The sequence below is a fragment of the Pseudophryne corroboree genome, chromosome 1 (genome assembly GCF_028390025.1).
Source record: "Pseudophryne corroboree isolate aPseCor3 chromosome 1, aPseCor3.hap2, whole genome shotgun sequence".
NCBI lineage: Eukaryota > Metazoa > Chordata > Amphibia > Anura > Myobatrachidae > Pseudophryne > Pseudophryne corroboree.
The window spans coordinates 145599250-145613662 of NC_086444.1; the positions used below are offsets into that span (position 1 = coordinate 145599250).

General features: G+C 44.6%; 1 protein-coding gene across 9 annotated transcripts in view; it reads right to left on the reverse strand.

The window, feature by feature from the left end:
* Positions 1 to 3711: 3711 nt before the first annotated feature.
* Positions 3712 to 14413, reverse strand: part of MAST4 (microtubule associated serine/threonine kinase family member 4) — an 875018-nt gene continuing 864316 nt past the window's right edge. For all 9 annotated transcript variants that reach the window (XM_063963429.1, XM_063963416.1, XM_063963420.1 and 6 more), the window contains 3 exons: positions 13114 to 13250; positions 9986 to 10167; positions 3712 to 9675 (listed from right to left, as the gene is read on the reverse strand). In XM_063963429.1, coding sequence (XP_063819499.1) covers positions 6239 to 9675; positions 9986 to 10167; positions 13114 to 13250 — 3756 coding nt within the window. In that variant the 3' untranslated portion in view covers positions 3712 to 6238. The remainder of the gene's footprint in view (positions 9676 to 9985; positions 10168 to 13113; positions 13251 to 14413) is intronic.

The following is a 14413-nucleotide window of genomic DNA, read 5'->3' on the forward strand; positions in this document are numbered from 1 at the left end:
ATGTGTATTGACGTGCCCCCGATGTGGGTCTACCAGGAATGTTACGGCCGACACAAACTGAGTAAATGTCGACAGCACGGAATAGTAAGCGGACAAGAATAATAATAATCTTGGAACCCCAAGGGGTCTGAGGGAAGCAGACAATTGTAATAACACTCCCCCTACATATATATATATATATATATATACAAAAACAGGTACAAGGCAATAACAGCCTGTTAATTCTTTTACCCAGGAAATACCGTTGACGCCGACAGGGCATCAACAGACAACCGTGTCTCCCCTAGCGTGATTACTTGTTTTTAAGCTCACAAAAGCAACCTGCTAATACTTAGTTGTTTGAATCAAGTACCGCCAAGCGTCGGCGAAACCGACAGTTATCCCCACAGGAGCTTTTGACAAATCCCTCACACCTGTCGACTAACCAATAGTGGGTAAATAAACAGGGAAACAGTGAATTTATTTAACACAATGCTCTATTACACCCATATAGCATTAAAAAACACAGTGTCCCAACATCATGCTATATGACAACCATATAGCAGTATAACCACTGTGCCCCCCCCCCTCCATCTTAAAAAGGGTTGGGAACGGCGGCACTCAGGAATAAAGACACAACCACAGCCAGTAGTAGGCTGATACTACTGGCTGTGGTTGTGTCTTTATTCCTGAGTGCCGCCGTTCCCAACCCTTTTTACATAACAGTGTGAGCTGTATCTTGCGGAAGGCAACGGGGACAGTATATCAAGTAACAGTGAGTGCCGGACTTGTTGCATATTAAATATATATATATATATTTAAACATTCTCGCTCAGGGCGCCCCCTTGTACCCTGCACCCATCGTTGGTGTGTGGGAGCACCGGCGCGGCGCACGACCGCCTTTATGCCCAGCGGTATCGTGCGCGGCGCCGGTGACTTCTGCAGCCCAGGGCGCTCCCTTCCGTCTCGCCGCCCTGCACCTCCGGAGCCGGCGTCGGAGGAGGCTGGCGCTTAGCGCGCAGAGAACCTGCTGGCGGGGTCCGGGGCACAGCGCCTCGGCCCCGCCGGACGTTTTAATGTAAAATAAGTTGCCCAGGGCGCTCCCCTCCCCAGCGCCCTGCACCCGGGAGAGGCGGCGGCGGGCAGGAAACAGCGCGCAATGCGCCACGATGAGCTGCCGGGGGACCGGGACCCGGAGCCCCGGCAGCACCAGTTATAAAATGAAATGGCCACAGTAATAAGCTGGCCAGGGCGGAGGGGATGTGCTATATGCTGACGGGGGTAGGATCTACAGTGTCCAGGCACCGATCCACTTTTATGTCAGACCTAAGGAAAACCCAGTAACCTGCTGCCCAGGGCGCTCACCCCCAGCGCCCTGCACCCTGAGAGTGCGTTGGTGTGTGGGAGCATGGAGTGTAGCACGATCTGTTACCTCCGTTACTAAAGTCTTCTGCCGTCCTGAAGTCTTCTGTTCTTCTCATAGTCACCCGGCTTCTTTCTTCTGGCTTCTGTGAGAGGATTGATGGCATGGCTCCGGGAACAAGCAGCTAGGCGCACCAAGTGATCGAACCCTCTGGAGCTAATGGTGTCCAGTAGCCGAGAAGCAGAGCCTTGAAACTCACAGAAGTAGGTCCTGCTTCTCTCCCCTCACTCCCACGCTGCAGGGAGCATGTAGCCAGCAGGTCTTCCTGAAAATAAAAAACCTAACAATAAAGTCTTTCAGAGAAACTCAGGAGAGCTCCCCTAGTGTGTGACCCATCCCTCCTGGGCACAAAGTCTAACTGAGGTCTGGAGGAGGGGCATAGAGGGAGGAGCCAGTTCACACCCAGTTTAAGTCTTTATAGTGTGCCCAAGCTCCTGCGGATCCGTCTATACCCCATGGTCCTTTTGGAGTCCCCAGCATCCTCTAGGACGTATGAGAAAAACTATAAACACTTCTTTTTTTGAAAGCATTCTTAATTTGCAGCATTTTTTTCGACTCATGCCTAAAACTTTGGCACAAGTGTGTGTGTGCATATATATATATAAATATATATATATATATATATACACACACACATATACATACATATATACACGGTATAATAGGCTGAGGATCCTCACTCTCCTTTCACAATAAATAATGGGTCAGGTTCCCTCAACACATGATGTATAGTGTAGATTCAAAGTAGGCGGCACTCACAACACTCATAATAATATAATGGGGACTCTGTCAATTCTCAACGTTTCAATTTCATATTCGAAATTGTGGCTCTTGATGAAAATTTTGATTATGAAATTGAAACGTTGAAAAAGGACAGAGTCTCCGTTATTTTAATATGAGTGTTGTGAGTGCCGCCTACTTTGAATCTACACTACAGTATATATATTTTAACATGTTTGGGGAAATAAGAACACATGACAGACACGTTCCCGGTGTAACAGCGTTTTTTTACTGGAAGCAGACACTGGAAAAACCCGGCCTAGTAATGAAATAGACAGGTGTACTCAAACAACCCAGCACCAAAATCTCTAGAGTTCACTCTGCTACCCTGGAGTGCAGCCATCTCCTGCTGGCTATTAAGTTGGTCCCTGGCACTAATCACACTCTAGCCTACTCACTGGCCGCTATGCAGCATCAGTGTTCAGAGCACTGGTGATGATTCTCATCTGACTCTGGGCAACCTGGAAAACCCGGAGCCCCAAACCACCATTGCTGCTTCAGAGTGCTCAGCTTTTGCTTCCCTCTCCCTTGGAGGGAGCTGATCCCACAGGAATGTGGGCAATTCAGGTGAGAAAAAACCCTTCTAAACACAATATATATATATATATATATATATATATATATATATATATATATTTATTTATTTCAGTAGCTTGCTATTATTCTGAACATTATTAGGACATCTTTAAAAGGTCAGCATTGACTAATTGAGGATCACTTCTTATAACATTAGTATTTTCCTTTTTATTGTACCTTGGCTTCTAAGCGCTTACGCCCATGTGTTATACTTTTTGAGGCTTAAACAGGAGCTTTCCCTGCACCTATGGCTTGAACCCTACTGTATGTATTAGGGCTCAAGCTACTAATGACACTTCCTTCATAGTTCGATCTCTGTTGATATGGATACTGCATGTCCTTTTGTCATATTTCATCCATTGTTTACTCTAAACACTTGTATGTACTACGTCAAAGGATTCAAATGGACCCTACTTTATCTGCCAGGCTGGTTATACTGATGTTATAGAACGTACAACATAGATGAAGGGAAGCGGCTATGTGTATGAGACTTTACAATGTAACCAAAAGATGTGCTCTTCTGAATATGGTGCAACTTTAATTTTTTTTTCTAGAATTTCATGCTCTTTATTCAGGTATATATACCATAACTTCTGGCCCATAGGTGTTCATTTTTACAACATATATTAATCTCCAGACATTAATAGTTTCAATACTTGCTTTCATGTTAATTATTTGTTTGATATAATTACACATCCAAAAGTTATCTAAACTGCAACACTTGCTGTAGTTATGGGGGAGATGCATCAAACTTACTAAATAGGACAAGTTGAGAAGTTGCTCATAGCAACCACTCAGATTGTACCTGCCATTTTATAGAATGCAGTAGATAAATGATAGCTCGTTGCTGATTGGTTTTCTATAGGATACATCCCCTCCCTTAGTCACATGACCAAGGACTAGCTGTCTTTGCACAGGAGCCACTTAAGGAAATGAACAGAGACAATGCAGACTTCACCTTCATGCCGACTTTTTATTTCAATGTTACGTGTTGCAGCTGAAGTATAAATACTTGTTCAATATACAACAAATACAACATTCATACAGTTTTGTGTTGTTTTCTTCTGGTGTACTTTGTTTTATAGAAAGTTAAGACGACAAACACTTTATTGCACAGTTACTAAGCTGGTATTTCTACAGCAGAAGAGACTAGAAAAGGAGCACAGACCTTAGAAACGTTACATAGAAGAGACTAAACAGTAACACAAGTATCTCAGCAGTAAGGTAACAGTTACAGACATGTAGGACAGGAACACAGCAGGTACTATAAGACTACAACATGAGTGACAGGTGTGAGAAGTGACGACACAACAAGTACAGGTGTAAACATTTAATACACAGGGAATGAGAGAACTCAGAAAGGCGGAAAATGAGCAGCTTCCCAATGCCTATGACAGACAGGTGCATTCATATTTGGTAATATACATAACATTCCAGAAAGCCTGCAATGCTTGAAACCCTCTTTATTGTTATTGTGCAACCACTGAATCTGTTATTCAAAGAAGCGTCAAGAAAATAAACGCACAGTTTCTAGAGGTAAAATTCTTTCACGTGCGCTAATGATTAGCTAATTACTGTAAATCTGATCTCCGCAAACATCACGCAGGTTGCAGAGTCAGCTGTGAGAGTGGTGTGTTCACAGTGTCGGCGACTAAAAGGCTATACCTATAACACATCTTTGCAGCCGAGGATTATGGACACAAACCATTTCTGAAGTGGCTACAAAGCTGTGTGTGAGACAGGAGTCAGGCTTATGGAAAGTTATGTTGCAGAACATGTTTCACTATCCCATCCTCAACTTGAATGGTAATGAAATGGCAAAACACGTCCAATGAGATTGTTGCACGTGCCTGTCTTTTGTGTGGTTTCAGTAATGCTTTTAAAAAGCCACTAACATTTTTGTGTCTTGCAAACTCCAGCATTGAGCATACTGACAGCAGGAATTTGCACCAGGCTGTCACACTTTCCTTCAAAACATCTTATTGCCACAGTACAGCAGCTAGACATTATGCAGTGTGGAGAGAAACGTGCCTGGTGTGTGTTTCTAATTTTGCCCCTCTGTGGGTGAAGATATAACAAACACGTGGATGCGAGTAAGTATATAAAATTGAAATAAGGCTTCACAAAAGGTAGAAAGTAAAGTTGCCCTCCAAGCACCAAGTAAGCTCTAACATGGCCCCCCCAAAAACCCCTATTTATTATGTTACATTATTCACATATTTATAATACATAAAAAGAGATGCTATGAAATGTATGGAGCTATTTAACGCTCTTACAAAATAATGTATATTCCCAGCACAGCTAAACCTCTACATGGTAAGGCCCCAGCTATGTATCAACATCTACAAATGTTCTTCAAAGAAATGCTCAGTTTTTTTTTTTACGTTGCAAAACAAGTTTCCCTTTTTCAAGCCTAAGTAGTAAACAAAACCAAAATATATACATTCAATAACTGCAAGAAATAAGGTTCCTTTCACACAAAAGTCAAGATTTTTGCACTTGTGAAATGGAGGCAAATGGGATTAATGTATTGCTTTGATAACAATAATAATGGTTAAATACACACAGTAAGAGATTACATTTTTAATGACCACGTTTGTGGCATCAAACCACTTGAGCTGCTGGATGATTCTGATTGGCTGCATAAGGTTGTTATTAACTATTTGGCACAGGGTTGGGGGCTTGTTAACACAGCAGCATAACAACTTTTGAGAACGGATATTTTATAGAACGCATTCCTTTAGAGTTGAGCCTACAATTTGGAAGTTACTTTCTTTTAACAGCAATAATGTTACAAAGCTGCGTTCTATTTTATCCAGCTCATATTATTATCAAAGCAAAGTGGAGATACTGTCTCAGAGCCCTATCTGATCTTCAGGTGTCACAAATGAAAACCAAACGCTCATTGGGGCAGATGTATTAAGCCTGGAGAAGTGATAAAGCAGTGACACGCACCAGCCAATCAGCTCCTAACTGCCAATTGACATATTGGAGCTGATTGGCTAGTGTGTTATCACCTTGCACTTTTCACTGCTTTATAACTTCTCCAGGCTTAATACATCTGCCCAATATTTCCTTGTAAATGCCACTGTAGGAAAATAACTGCCTTTCGCCAGCAGTAAAAAACATGGTTTTGTTAATTTTTTGAATTTTGCAGCTTTGTGAAGCAAGTTACAAATGGACAGTGAGATTCAGCAGCAAACTGCACATTCTACATTCAACACAAATACAATAGTGTCAATACACACAGACCTTTTCCCCCATAGCCCTTTCCCACCAGTAAAGACATCTTTCTGCCCACAACCGCACTCTGTTGGCAAACAGATCACAGTTGGGTATTTGAGTTGACAGCTACAACCCTCTTTACTTATTTTGTTTCAACACACAACATGATACTAATACATACACAGTGCTGGTTTTGAAAAAGTCCAAGATTAGCAGCTACTACAGTAAAGAGGTCTTGGTGATGGAGCTGGCAGATTAAGTCTTTTTGTGAAGACTACTCTGTGAAACGGTGTCCTTTCCCCGCTTCTGTCCTTTTAAGTCTCTTTCGGAGGAAAGGGTGCTGAAATTCTCTAGAGGAGCGGCTGGTGACTTGGGCACATATTTTGTGACATTCTTCTTGTTAGGAGAGGAAGGGGGGTCCCTGCGGACCGTCGCTGGGGCTGCAGCATTGGTAAGGGCACCTAGTTGTTTTTCGGTGACGGATTTACTTGAAAGGCTGCAGCCATCCTTGGCACCAGTCTTACCGGGGAATACCTGGGCCTCCTTCTTAACTTTGATATTTGCAACATTCAAATTGGTGTTTTGCTCATTTTTCTCCTTAAACATGGTCCCAGGACATTCATTCAAGTGCGTTTTAGCGACAGAGACATCTGGACACACAGCTTTGGGAGAAGCAGCGCTGCCGCCTTTAGGATCACACAGTGTCTTCCTCGGGTCTCCTTCCTTCCCTATTACGTTTTGAGAAACACTAGACTTGTGCTTTTCGGTAATCATCTCTCTAGTGTCTCTGTTTGTAACAACAGAAGTAATCTTACTTTTCCCTTTGTCACTCAGGAGATAAAGTGCTTCAGTGCATTTCTTTTCTGGAGAGCTTTCAATGAATGAAAGTCTGACTTCCATGCCTTCCAGAGCAGCCCTTCCTTGTGCACAGTGTTTGGTAGCGGCCACTCTGGCTAATTTAGCGTGCGCACTTGTTTTTTCTTTTAAATATGATTTTGCAGAACATTCCTTATGGTTAACAGCGCCTGGTGGGTCAGAGCCGACTGCTGGACTGCCATTGAGACAATGTTCAGAAGTGGACACTCTGGTGGTGACCTTTGTATTTACACGCTCAACAGGAGTAGACGCTATTAAAGCGGTTGCAGTTTTAGTGGTATCTTTGTACTGGGTGGGGGCGCTAGAGTCCATATTCAGGCTGGGGTCAACTTTGACAGGGCATTCAGGTTGCTGAACAGCTGTTAGATTGCTCTGTAGGTCAGACAGTTTGGGATTAGGGCTTTGTGAGAGCACTGGCTTATCGGAGAGGGCTATTTTAACAGAGCTGGGCTTTGATTCTGTTGCCACTTTTGCCTTATTGATGCAGCTGGCTAAGTGCGTATGTGCAGACCTATGCTCTTCTTTTAGTGGCATGATGGTTTTGGTACTGGTTCCGGAGTGGTCATTCATAGCTGTAGGTGACTGTTGCATATTAACAGAGGAGAATCCTTTTTTCAAAACATCTGCATCATTTTTCGTGATACGCTCCAGAGGACTTTTTTGCAGAACGTTTTGTTGATTTTTACTTTGGCTGCTGCGGCTCACAGAAGAGGATTCTTCTTGTGCATTCAAAACAGCTTTTTTGCTAACCCCGAGTTCAGCTAGAAAAGAAGAGTCAACATTCTTTGCCATACACGTGTGATGATTAGGGTCTGTCTGGGGAACAGCTGCCTGTTGATTTACTTCCTCTATACAACTGAGCGCAGAGACGTACTTTTCAGAGATGCTAGATTGTGTCAGACTTGTAGCAGCAGTATTCTCAAAGGATTCCCGAGATGTAGGAGTCCTTTCAGAGTATGATGTACTAAACCTATGCTCCAGTGAGCATTTGACAGAGGACATATCCAGAGATGTCATCTCTTGTCTATTAGCTTTCACAGAAAGAGACACTCCTTCTGCTGCTGGACCCCTCATTGGCGGCTGCACTGCGCCTATCCTTTGACTTTGAGCAGAATTAGTCTCATCCACAACATTTTTCTTTGTCCTAAGATCCGATACATCTTTGTTTTGACAAATCTTTGCAGTTGAGCAATCAGCTTGTGTAGACTCACTCGGCTTCTCTTTAATAGGTCCCCTGTGCCCCGCCAGTATATTTGAGCAATTAGAGCTTGGTTTGGTAAATAATAATGCCTTTCCACTGTCTGGAGCCTCGTTCTTTGAATTTCGGCTTTGCTCGTCAGATTTTAGGGGGTTATTACAAGTTATATCAGACTCCGCTTTTGAAACCTTTGGTCCTGACAGCAATGCTATGTCTAAAGTACCTTCAATTGGCTTCAAGGAGGATACAGCTCTTCCTTCTAGTTTATATTCAGAGGGGCTTTTCCGGACAGGTGTCTCTGTGGTTGTAACACTTGATTTGTCTGCAATACTTTCACATCTATTGTTAGTAGTTTTCAATGATGCAAAAGAAACCGGGTTGCTCTGAACATTAGATATACAAGTCCTGTTATCTAGCAAGGATAAAGTCTCTGTTGGTAAATGTCCAGGCTTTGTCTGCATGCATTCATGGGACACGGGGCCAATTTTAGATTTTAAGGCCGGGCAGAAACCACCATCTTTCTCTTCAAAGGATTTTTTCATCCTGAAAAAATCAATGTTGGTCGGAGGGGACTTCTCTAAATTGTCATCTTTTATGACCTTGTCAGGCGGATGGAGAATTTTTTCCTGCAGGGAGCTTGAAGTGGGAGCCTTCTTGAGTTCGTAGGACAGGTGTGCAGTATCGGCAAGAGGGGAGCCATGACAGAATAAATGGGGATCTGCACAAGCGTTGGCACCGTTCGGTCGTGGATTTGCACTCTTGCAGTGAGTGTCCTTAAACATGATACCAGCAGAACAAGGTTCATAAGTAGCAAATTTATTATCCGCTATGTTTGACCTTCTTAAAACGGTCTGATGTGCTTTTTCTTCCTTCTCCACCTCTGCAGCTTGGTGTCCTATTTCATTGTGCAACTCCTGCGTTATATTCTGTTTCAGAAGGAAGTCTGATCTCTCGGACATTTCTTTTTTCTTTATGACAATCTTGGCCTTCAGTTTCTCTTTATCTAGGTCATCCAGGGACTCCTGTCTGCCCAATTTTCGTGATGCTGGGCGCTTCAGACAGCCTTGCTCTACAGGTCTAACGCGTGTGGATGCAGGGATGTCACATGTGTTCTCCTCTAGGCTTTGCAATGTGATGTCCCGCTGTGAGGACTGCTTATGAACCTCTTCCTTGGTGACCTCCAGACTGTGCTTGCGGGGGCATAAATGCTTTTTCTCACAACAGTATGATGGTGAAAGCTTCTCTTCTGACTGTACTCTCTTCAGAAGTGGAGACCTCGGGGGCTCTGCACTCTTGGGTCGGACAACATGCCTTACGATTGTTGGCGGGGAATGCATTTTTGCTGGGAACGTGGTCGTTGGCTTAGAGCTCCCTATTGAGTGCCCATGTAAAGGAGATGGAGAGCGCTGTGGGGAGGGAGGCTGAGGAGTTGGTGATGGGGTTCTTGCCAGTGGGGAGAGGGGTATGCTGCCAGCAGACTTACGTCTTCCAGACCTGTATCTCTGTCCACCTAGCTTTGGACCCAAGCCATGAAGAGTGCTCGGTCTAATGTGTCCAGAACCTGCTGGGGAGTTTGGAGCACTTGAACTTGGGGAGCTGCTCTGGGAAGAATTAGTGCCTAGGACAAATGAGCATAAAAACAGAATGCATGTTAGAAAGCAAGAGAACAAACCATAAATATTTTGAGCAATGAATACGTACAAATACTTATTTCCTTGTCCTCATATACAAAAAAAAAAAATACACTGCAAGAAAATAAAAATACTAAAAAATACTAAAAAGAACATAATAAATAAAAAAGACTGCAGCTCTCTATGGAGACACATTTTGTTAGTAATGCTATCATACTATTGTTCACTGTAACATTAACACTTATTCTGCCCTACCCCTCTATATCATAATCACTTGCAGTCTTCTAGGTAACTCACCAGATGGAAAGTCTGGGGTGGAACGACAGCTCGGAGTAGGAGATCTGGGTGACAGGCTGTGAGTGGGTGATGCTGGTAAGCTTTCCCCAGATGACAGTGAGCGGTTTAAGCAGGAAAAGCTTCGACTAGTGTGAAGCAGGGGAGACGGCTGCTTTGCCAGTTTTTTGAAGAAAGACCTCCTCCTGAAAAAGACATCACATTATTTTATTTTACTAGACTTTACCAGGATGGTCGTGTTGCTTGGTGAAGTAGCTCATAGTGTATTCATATTTATAAGTAGTTCTGTATATGTAACAAACAGAAAAGGAGAACTGATAAAGAAATCAATCAACAGAGCGACCATGACAGGAGAAAAGGTAGAAACCTTCCTAGCCCAAGCCAACCACCCCCCTCCCCCCCCCTCCCCGCACACGCTATATTTCCCATGTTTTTGGATGGAGCAGCAATTAGTGCATCCACTATCGCAATCATTGTAACCGGTCTCTAGGTCGACAGTGTCTAGGTCATCCACTATTGGTCGACAGTAACTAGGTCGACAGAGTCTCTAGGCCGACATGAGTTTTCAACATTTTTTTTTAAACTTTTTCATACTTTACAATCCACGTGGACTACGATTGGGAACGGCAACTTTGTCCAAAGCATGGCGAGCAAAGCGAACCATGCGAGGGGACGCGGTGCACTAATTGGGGTTCCCGGTCACTGTACGGTGAAAACAACACCAAAAAAGATTTAAAAACTCATGACGACCTTTTGACCTGTCGAGCTAGACCATGTCGACCTACAGACCCTGTCGACCTAGAATCCCTGTCGACCAATAGTGGTCGACCTAGACACTGTCGACCTTCAATACCACACCCCGTAATCATACAGCTGGGCACAACTCTGTCTCTCTACCTCTTTCTTCTCATCATTTCCCACTAGTCTAAAACACTAGTATACAGCAGGAAGCAGGGGTTAAAGTGAGCCGGAACGGGGCGGAACTGCGTTACGTCAGTTCCACTTGGAGACCGAACGCAGTTCCGCCTCCTCCGGCTCACTTAACTCGCTGTGTGCCGCTGCCGCCGCTGGAAGATGCCGGGTGCCCGCTGAGATTGTTTTACCAGCGGGCGCCTGGCTCTCTCTCCACAGCATCAGCTGGAGGCAGGAGCTCACTACTGAGCTCCGGCTTCCGGCTCTGTCACTGTGCGCTATGGGAGAGACGTCATGACGTCTTTCCCATAGTGCCGAGGAGCGGATGCCCAGAGGACTGCAGCGGTCGGACGCGGGAGCGGGGCATGGTGAGTATGATGATTTATTTATTTTTTCCCTATGTGTAGCGGCGCTTCTATTGGGGGGCATTACTACTGGGGGCTTTACTACTAGGGGGGGTATTACTACTGGGGACAAACTACTGTAGGCAAACTACAAGGGGGCATTACTAACGGGGGCTAACTACTGGGGGCAAACTACAGGAGGGCATTACTACTGTGGGGTATAACTACAGGGGCATTACTGGGGGCATAACTACAGGTGCATTAATACTTGGGGGCAAACTACTTGGGGGCATTACTATTGGGGGCTAAACTACAAGGGGGCAAGCTACAAGGGGGCAAACTACATTGGGGCTAACTACTGGGGGCAGTACTAACGGGGGCTAACTACTGGGGGCATTACTAACGGGGGCTGACTACTGGGGGCAAACTACAGGAGGGCATTCCTACTTGGGGGCATTACTACAGGGTGGCTAAACTACTGGGGGCATAACTACAGAGGTTAAACTACTGGGGGCATTACTACTTGGGGGCAAACTAAAGGAGGGCATTACTACTGGGGGTATAACTACAGGGGTATTCCTACTTGGGGGTCAAACTACAGGTGGGCTAAACTACTGGGGGCCGAACAACAGGGGTTAAACTACTAGAGGCATAACTACAGGGGTTAAACTACTGGGGGCATAACTACAAGGGGGAAAACTACAGGGGACATTACGACTGGGGGCATTACTACTGGGCGCAAAACTACAAGTGGGTAAAGTACTGGGGGCATTACTAACGGGCAAACTACATGGGGGCTAAATTACAGGGGTTAAACTACTGGGGTCATAACTGCAGGGGCATTACCACTGGGGGAATAACTACTGGGGCTAAACTACATGGAGCTAAATGACTGGGGGCATTACTGCAGGCAACATTACTACTGGGGGCAATACTACACAGGGGCATTACCATTAAGGGCATGACTACTGGGGGCACTACTAATAAGGGCATTGTAAAGGGGGAACTTCATAAGGGGCATCACTCCTGGGGACATAAGGGGCACTACTATTGCGGGCATTGCAAAGGGGCACTACTACTATGGGCTCTATATAAGGGGCATTACCACTGTGGGCACTACCAGTACAGAGCACAGTGGACATTGCATAAGAAGCACTACGACTGTTGGCATTGTAATAGGGGCGCTACTGCTGTAGGCATTGTGTATTACGGGGTGCTACTACTGTGGGCATTATGTGTATTACGGAGTGCTACTACTGTGGGCATTATTACTATTTTGTGACCACGCCCATTTCTTTTTGAGACCACGCCCCTTTTATACGGCTCACGCAATACCTTTAATGCATTTTCTCCTGGAGGGGTGAGTTTCACCACCTCTCTAGGACCACTTTAAGCACTGGCAGGAGGAGACACACAGAACAGCACCAGTCGATTAATATATGTAACACTGGCTGTTCCATCTCCTAGGCACATCGTAGCGGGAGAGTAAAACATTTGTGGGAACAAAGTCTCTATTTCTCTCTATGCTGCTGAAATTTTATCTTTGAGTACTGGAAATCAAAACTCTTCTTTATCCACCAGCAGAAGACTACACTGGAGACCATCAGCGGACCCCAGACCTCAGCCATTCCGCTACGTGGGGCAGGGGAAGCTTAATCATCTGATTAGGGCTCAGCGTGGAGCCTGCTAGCATTGCTGTTCTATCATTTTATTTTCATCTCAACTGTTGTTTCATCTCTGAAACAATATTACTATTAACGTGACATTTTTATGAAGTATTAAAGAAAGAACCAATAAAAATTGATCTATTGTATTAGAAGCGCATAGTGTTCAGTCTTCATAATGTTTAGCAGATGTAAGGCGACCACAACCAACCGTTCTATATTTTCCTTCTTCTTTGTTTTCTTGCTGCGTCTCACCATCCGGCTTCTGTAGCTGTTCCTCCTGGCAGGACCAGTTTTTATTGATGTATTCTCAAAGGAGGTTGTAGTGATTGCCACCTTACTGCCGCTCTGTCAAGAAATGACAACATTTAGGAGACATAATGAAAGAAGGACAAGCGATAAAGATAGACAAACAAGCCACAGCTTGAATTATAAGAGACTTGTCCTCTTTTCACAGAGACCATATCTTTTATACACTTGCCCCTGTCAACGGCTTATGGAGCGCCCACACCGATAGGAGCCAGACGGCACCAAATATCTGAATGTTCTGTAGCTGCTGCCACTCACAATGCAGGGGAACGCAATCTGTTTAAGATGATGGAGAGTGGAGCAGGAGAGAGCATTCCTGAGCAAACCGAGCTGCAGCGGCTGCTCACAGATAAAAGATGCAGTCTGCATTTAAGCAGGGGGCCCCATATTTCTGGGATGCTGGCTTAAGCAACAACAAAAAAAAAACCTGCAAAAGAACTACTAAACACAAACTTAAATCAGGTTAAATAAAATAGCGGCTAATGTACTATGGAAGCGATTCAGAGATGGATGCAGCCACGCGTCTGTACGCAGAGTCCGCGTTCATCTGGTCTGCGCATACTGGCAATAGTGCGCGTGTGACCGTCATTCACTGGGCGCGGTCCGAACAATGCAGTCGATTATATATTTTTTTTGCCGGACAACCTGCCAGCGCAGCCAGGGTTTGACCTCAAATTGATGAGTACGCAATTAAATTGTGACCGCATTGCGGGGTGGTGCCACACAAGCTGGGTGGCCTTGCCCTGTGCTGGACGGCCCCCAGCATGTGAGTAGATGGAAGCAAGATCTGCGTCCATCTCTGAATAACCCCCTATGGTCTTACCAGAAGCTGTCTTGTAGCAGTAGAGGACATAAAGAAAACAAAATTGCTGGATCACATTTAAATGATCTAGATAATAGCAAACATCTCTCCCTTCCTTCATCATACAGTACCTGCTCCTGTAACCAGTGCTCTGCCATAGGAATACAAAAGATGCTGCTTAGCTAATGGCTTACGAAGGATGCAACCAACTAGTGGCCCCCCCTAGTTCCAACATACGGAAATGCAGGATGACTCAGGATGAAGGTAGGCTACGTCAAGTCATATAAAGCAGTACAAGGCAGGGTGAAAGCTTTTTTTTTTTTTTATACAGATGTAGACTATTAATCCTTGCAATGTTGATAAACCCAATTAAGCACCACCTCTTTTATGTCACAAATAA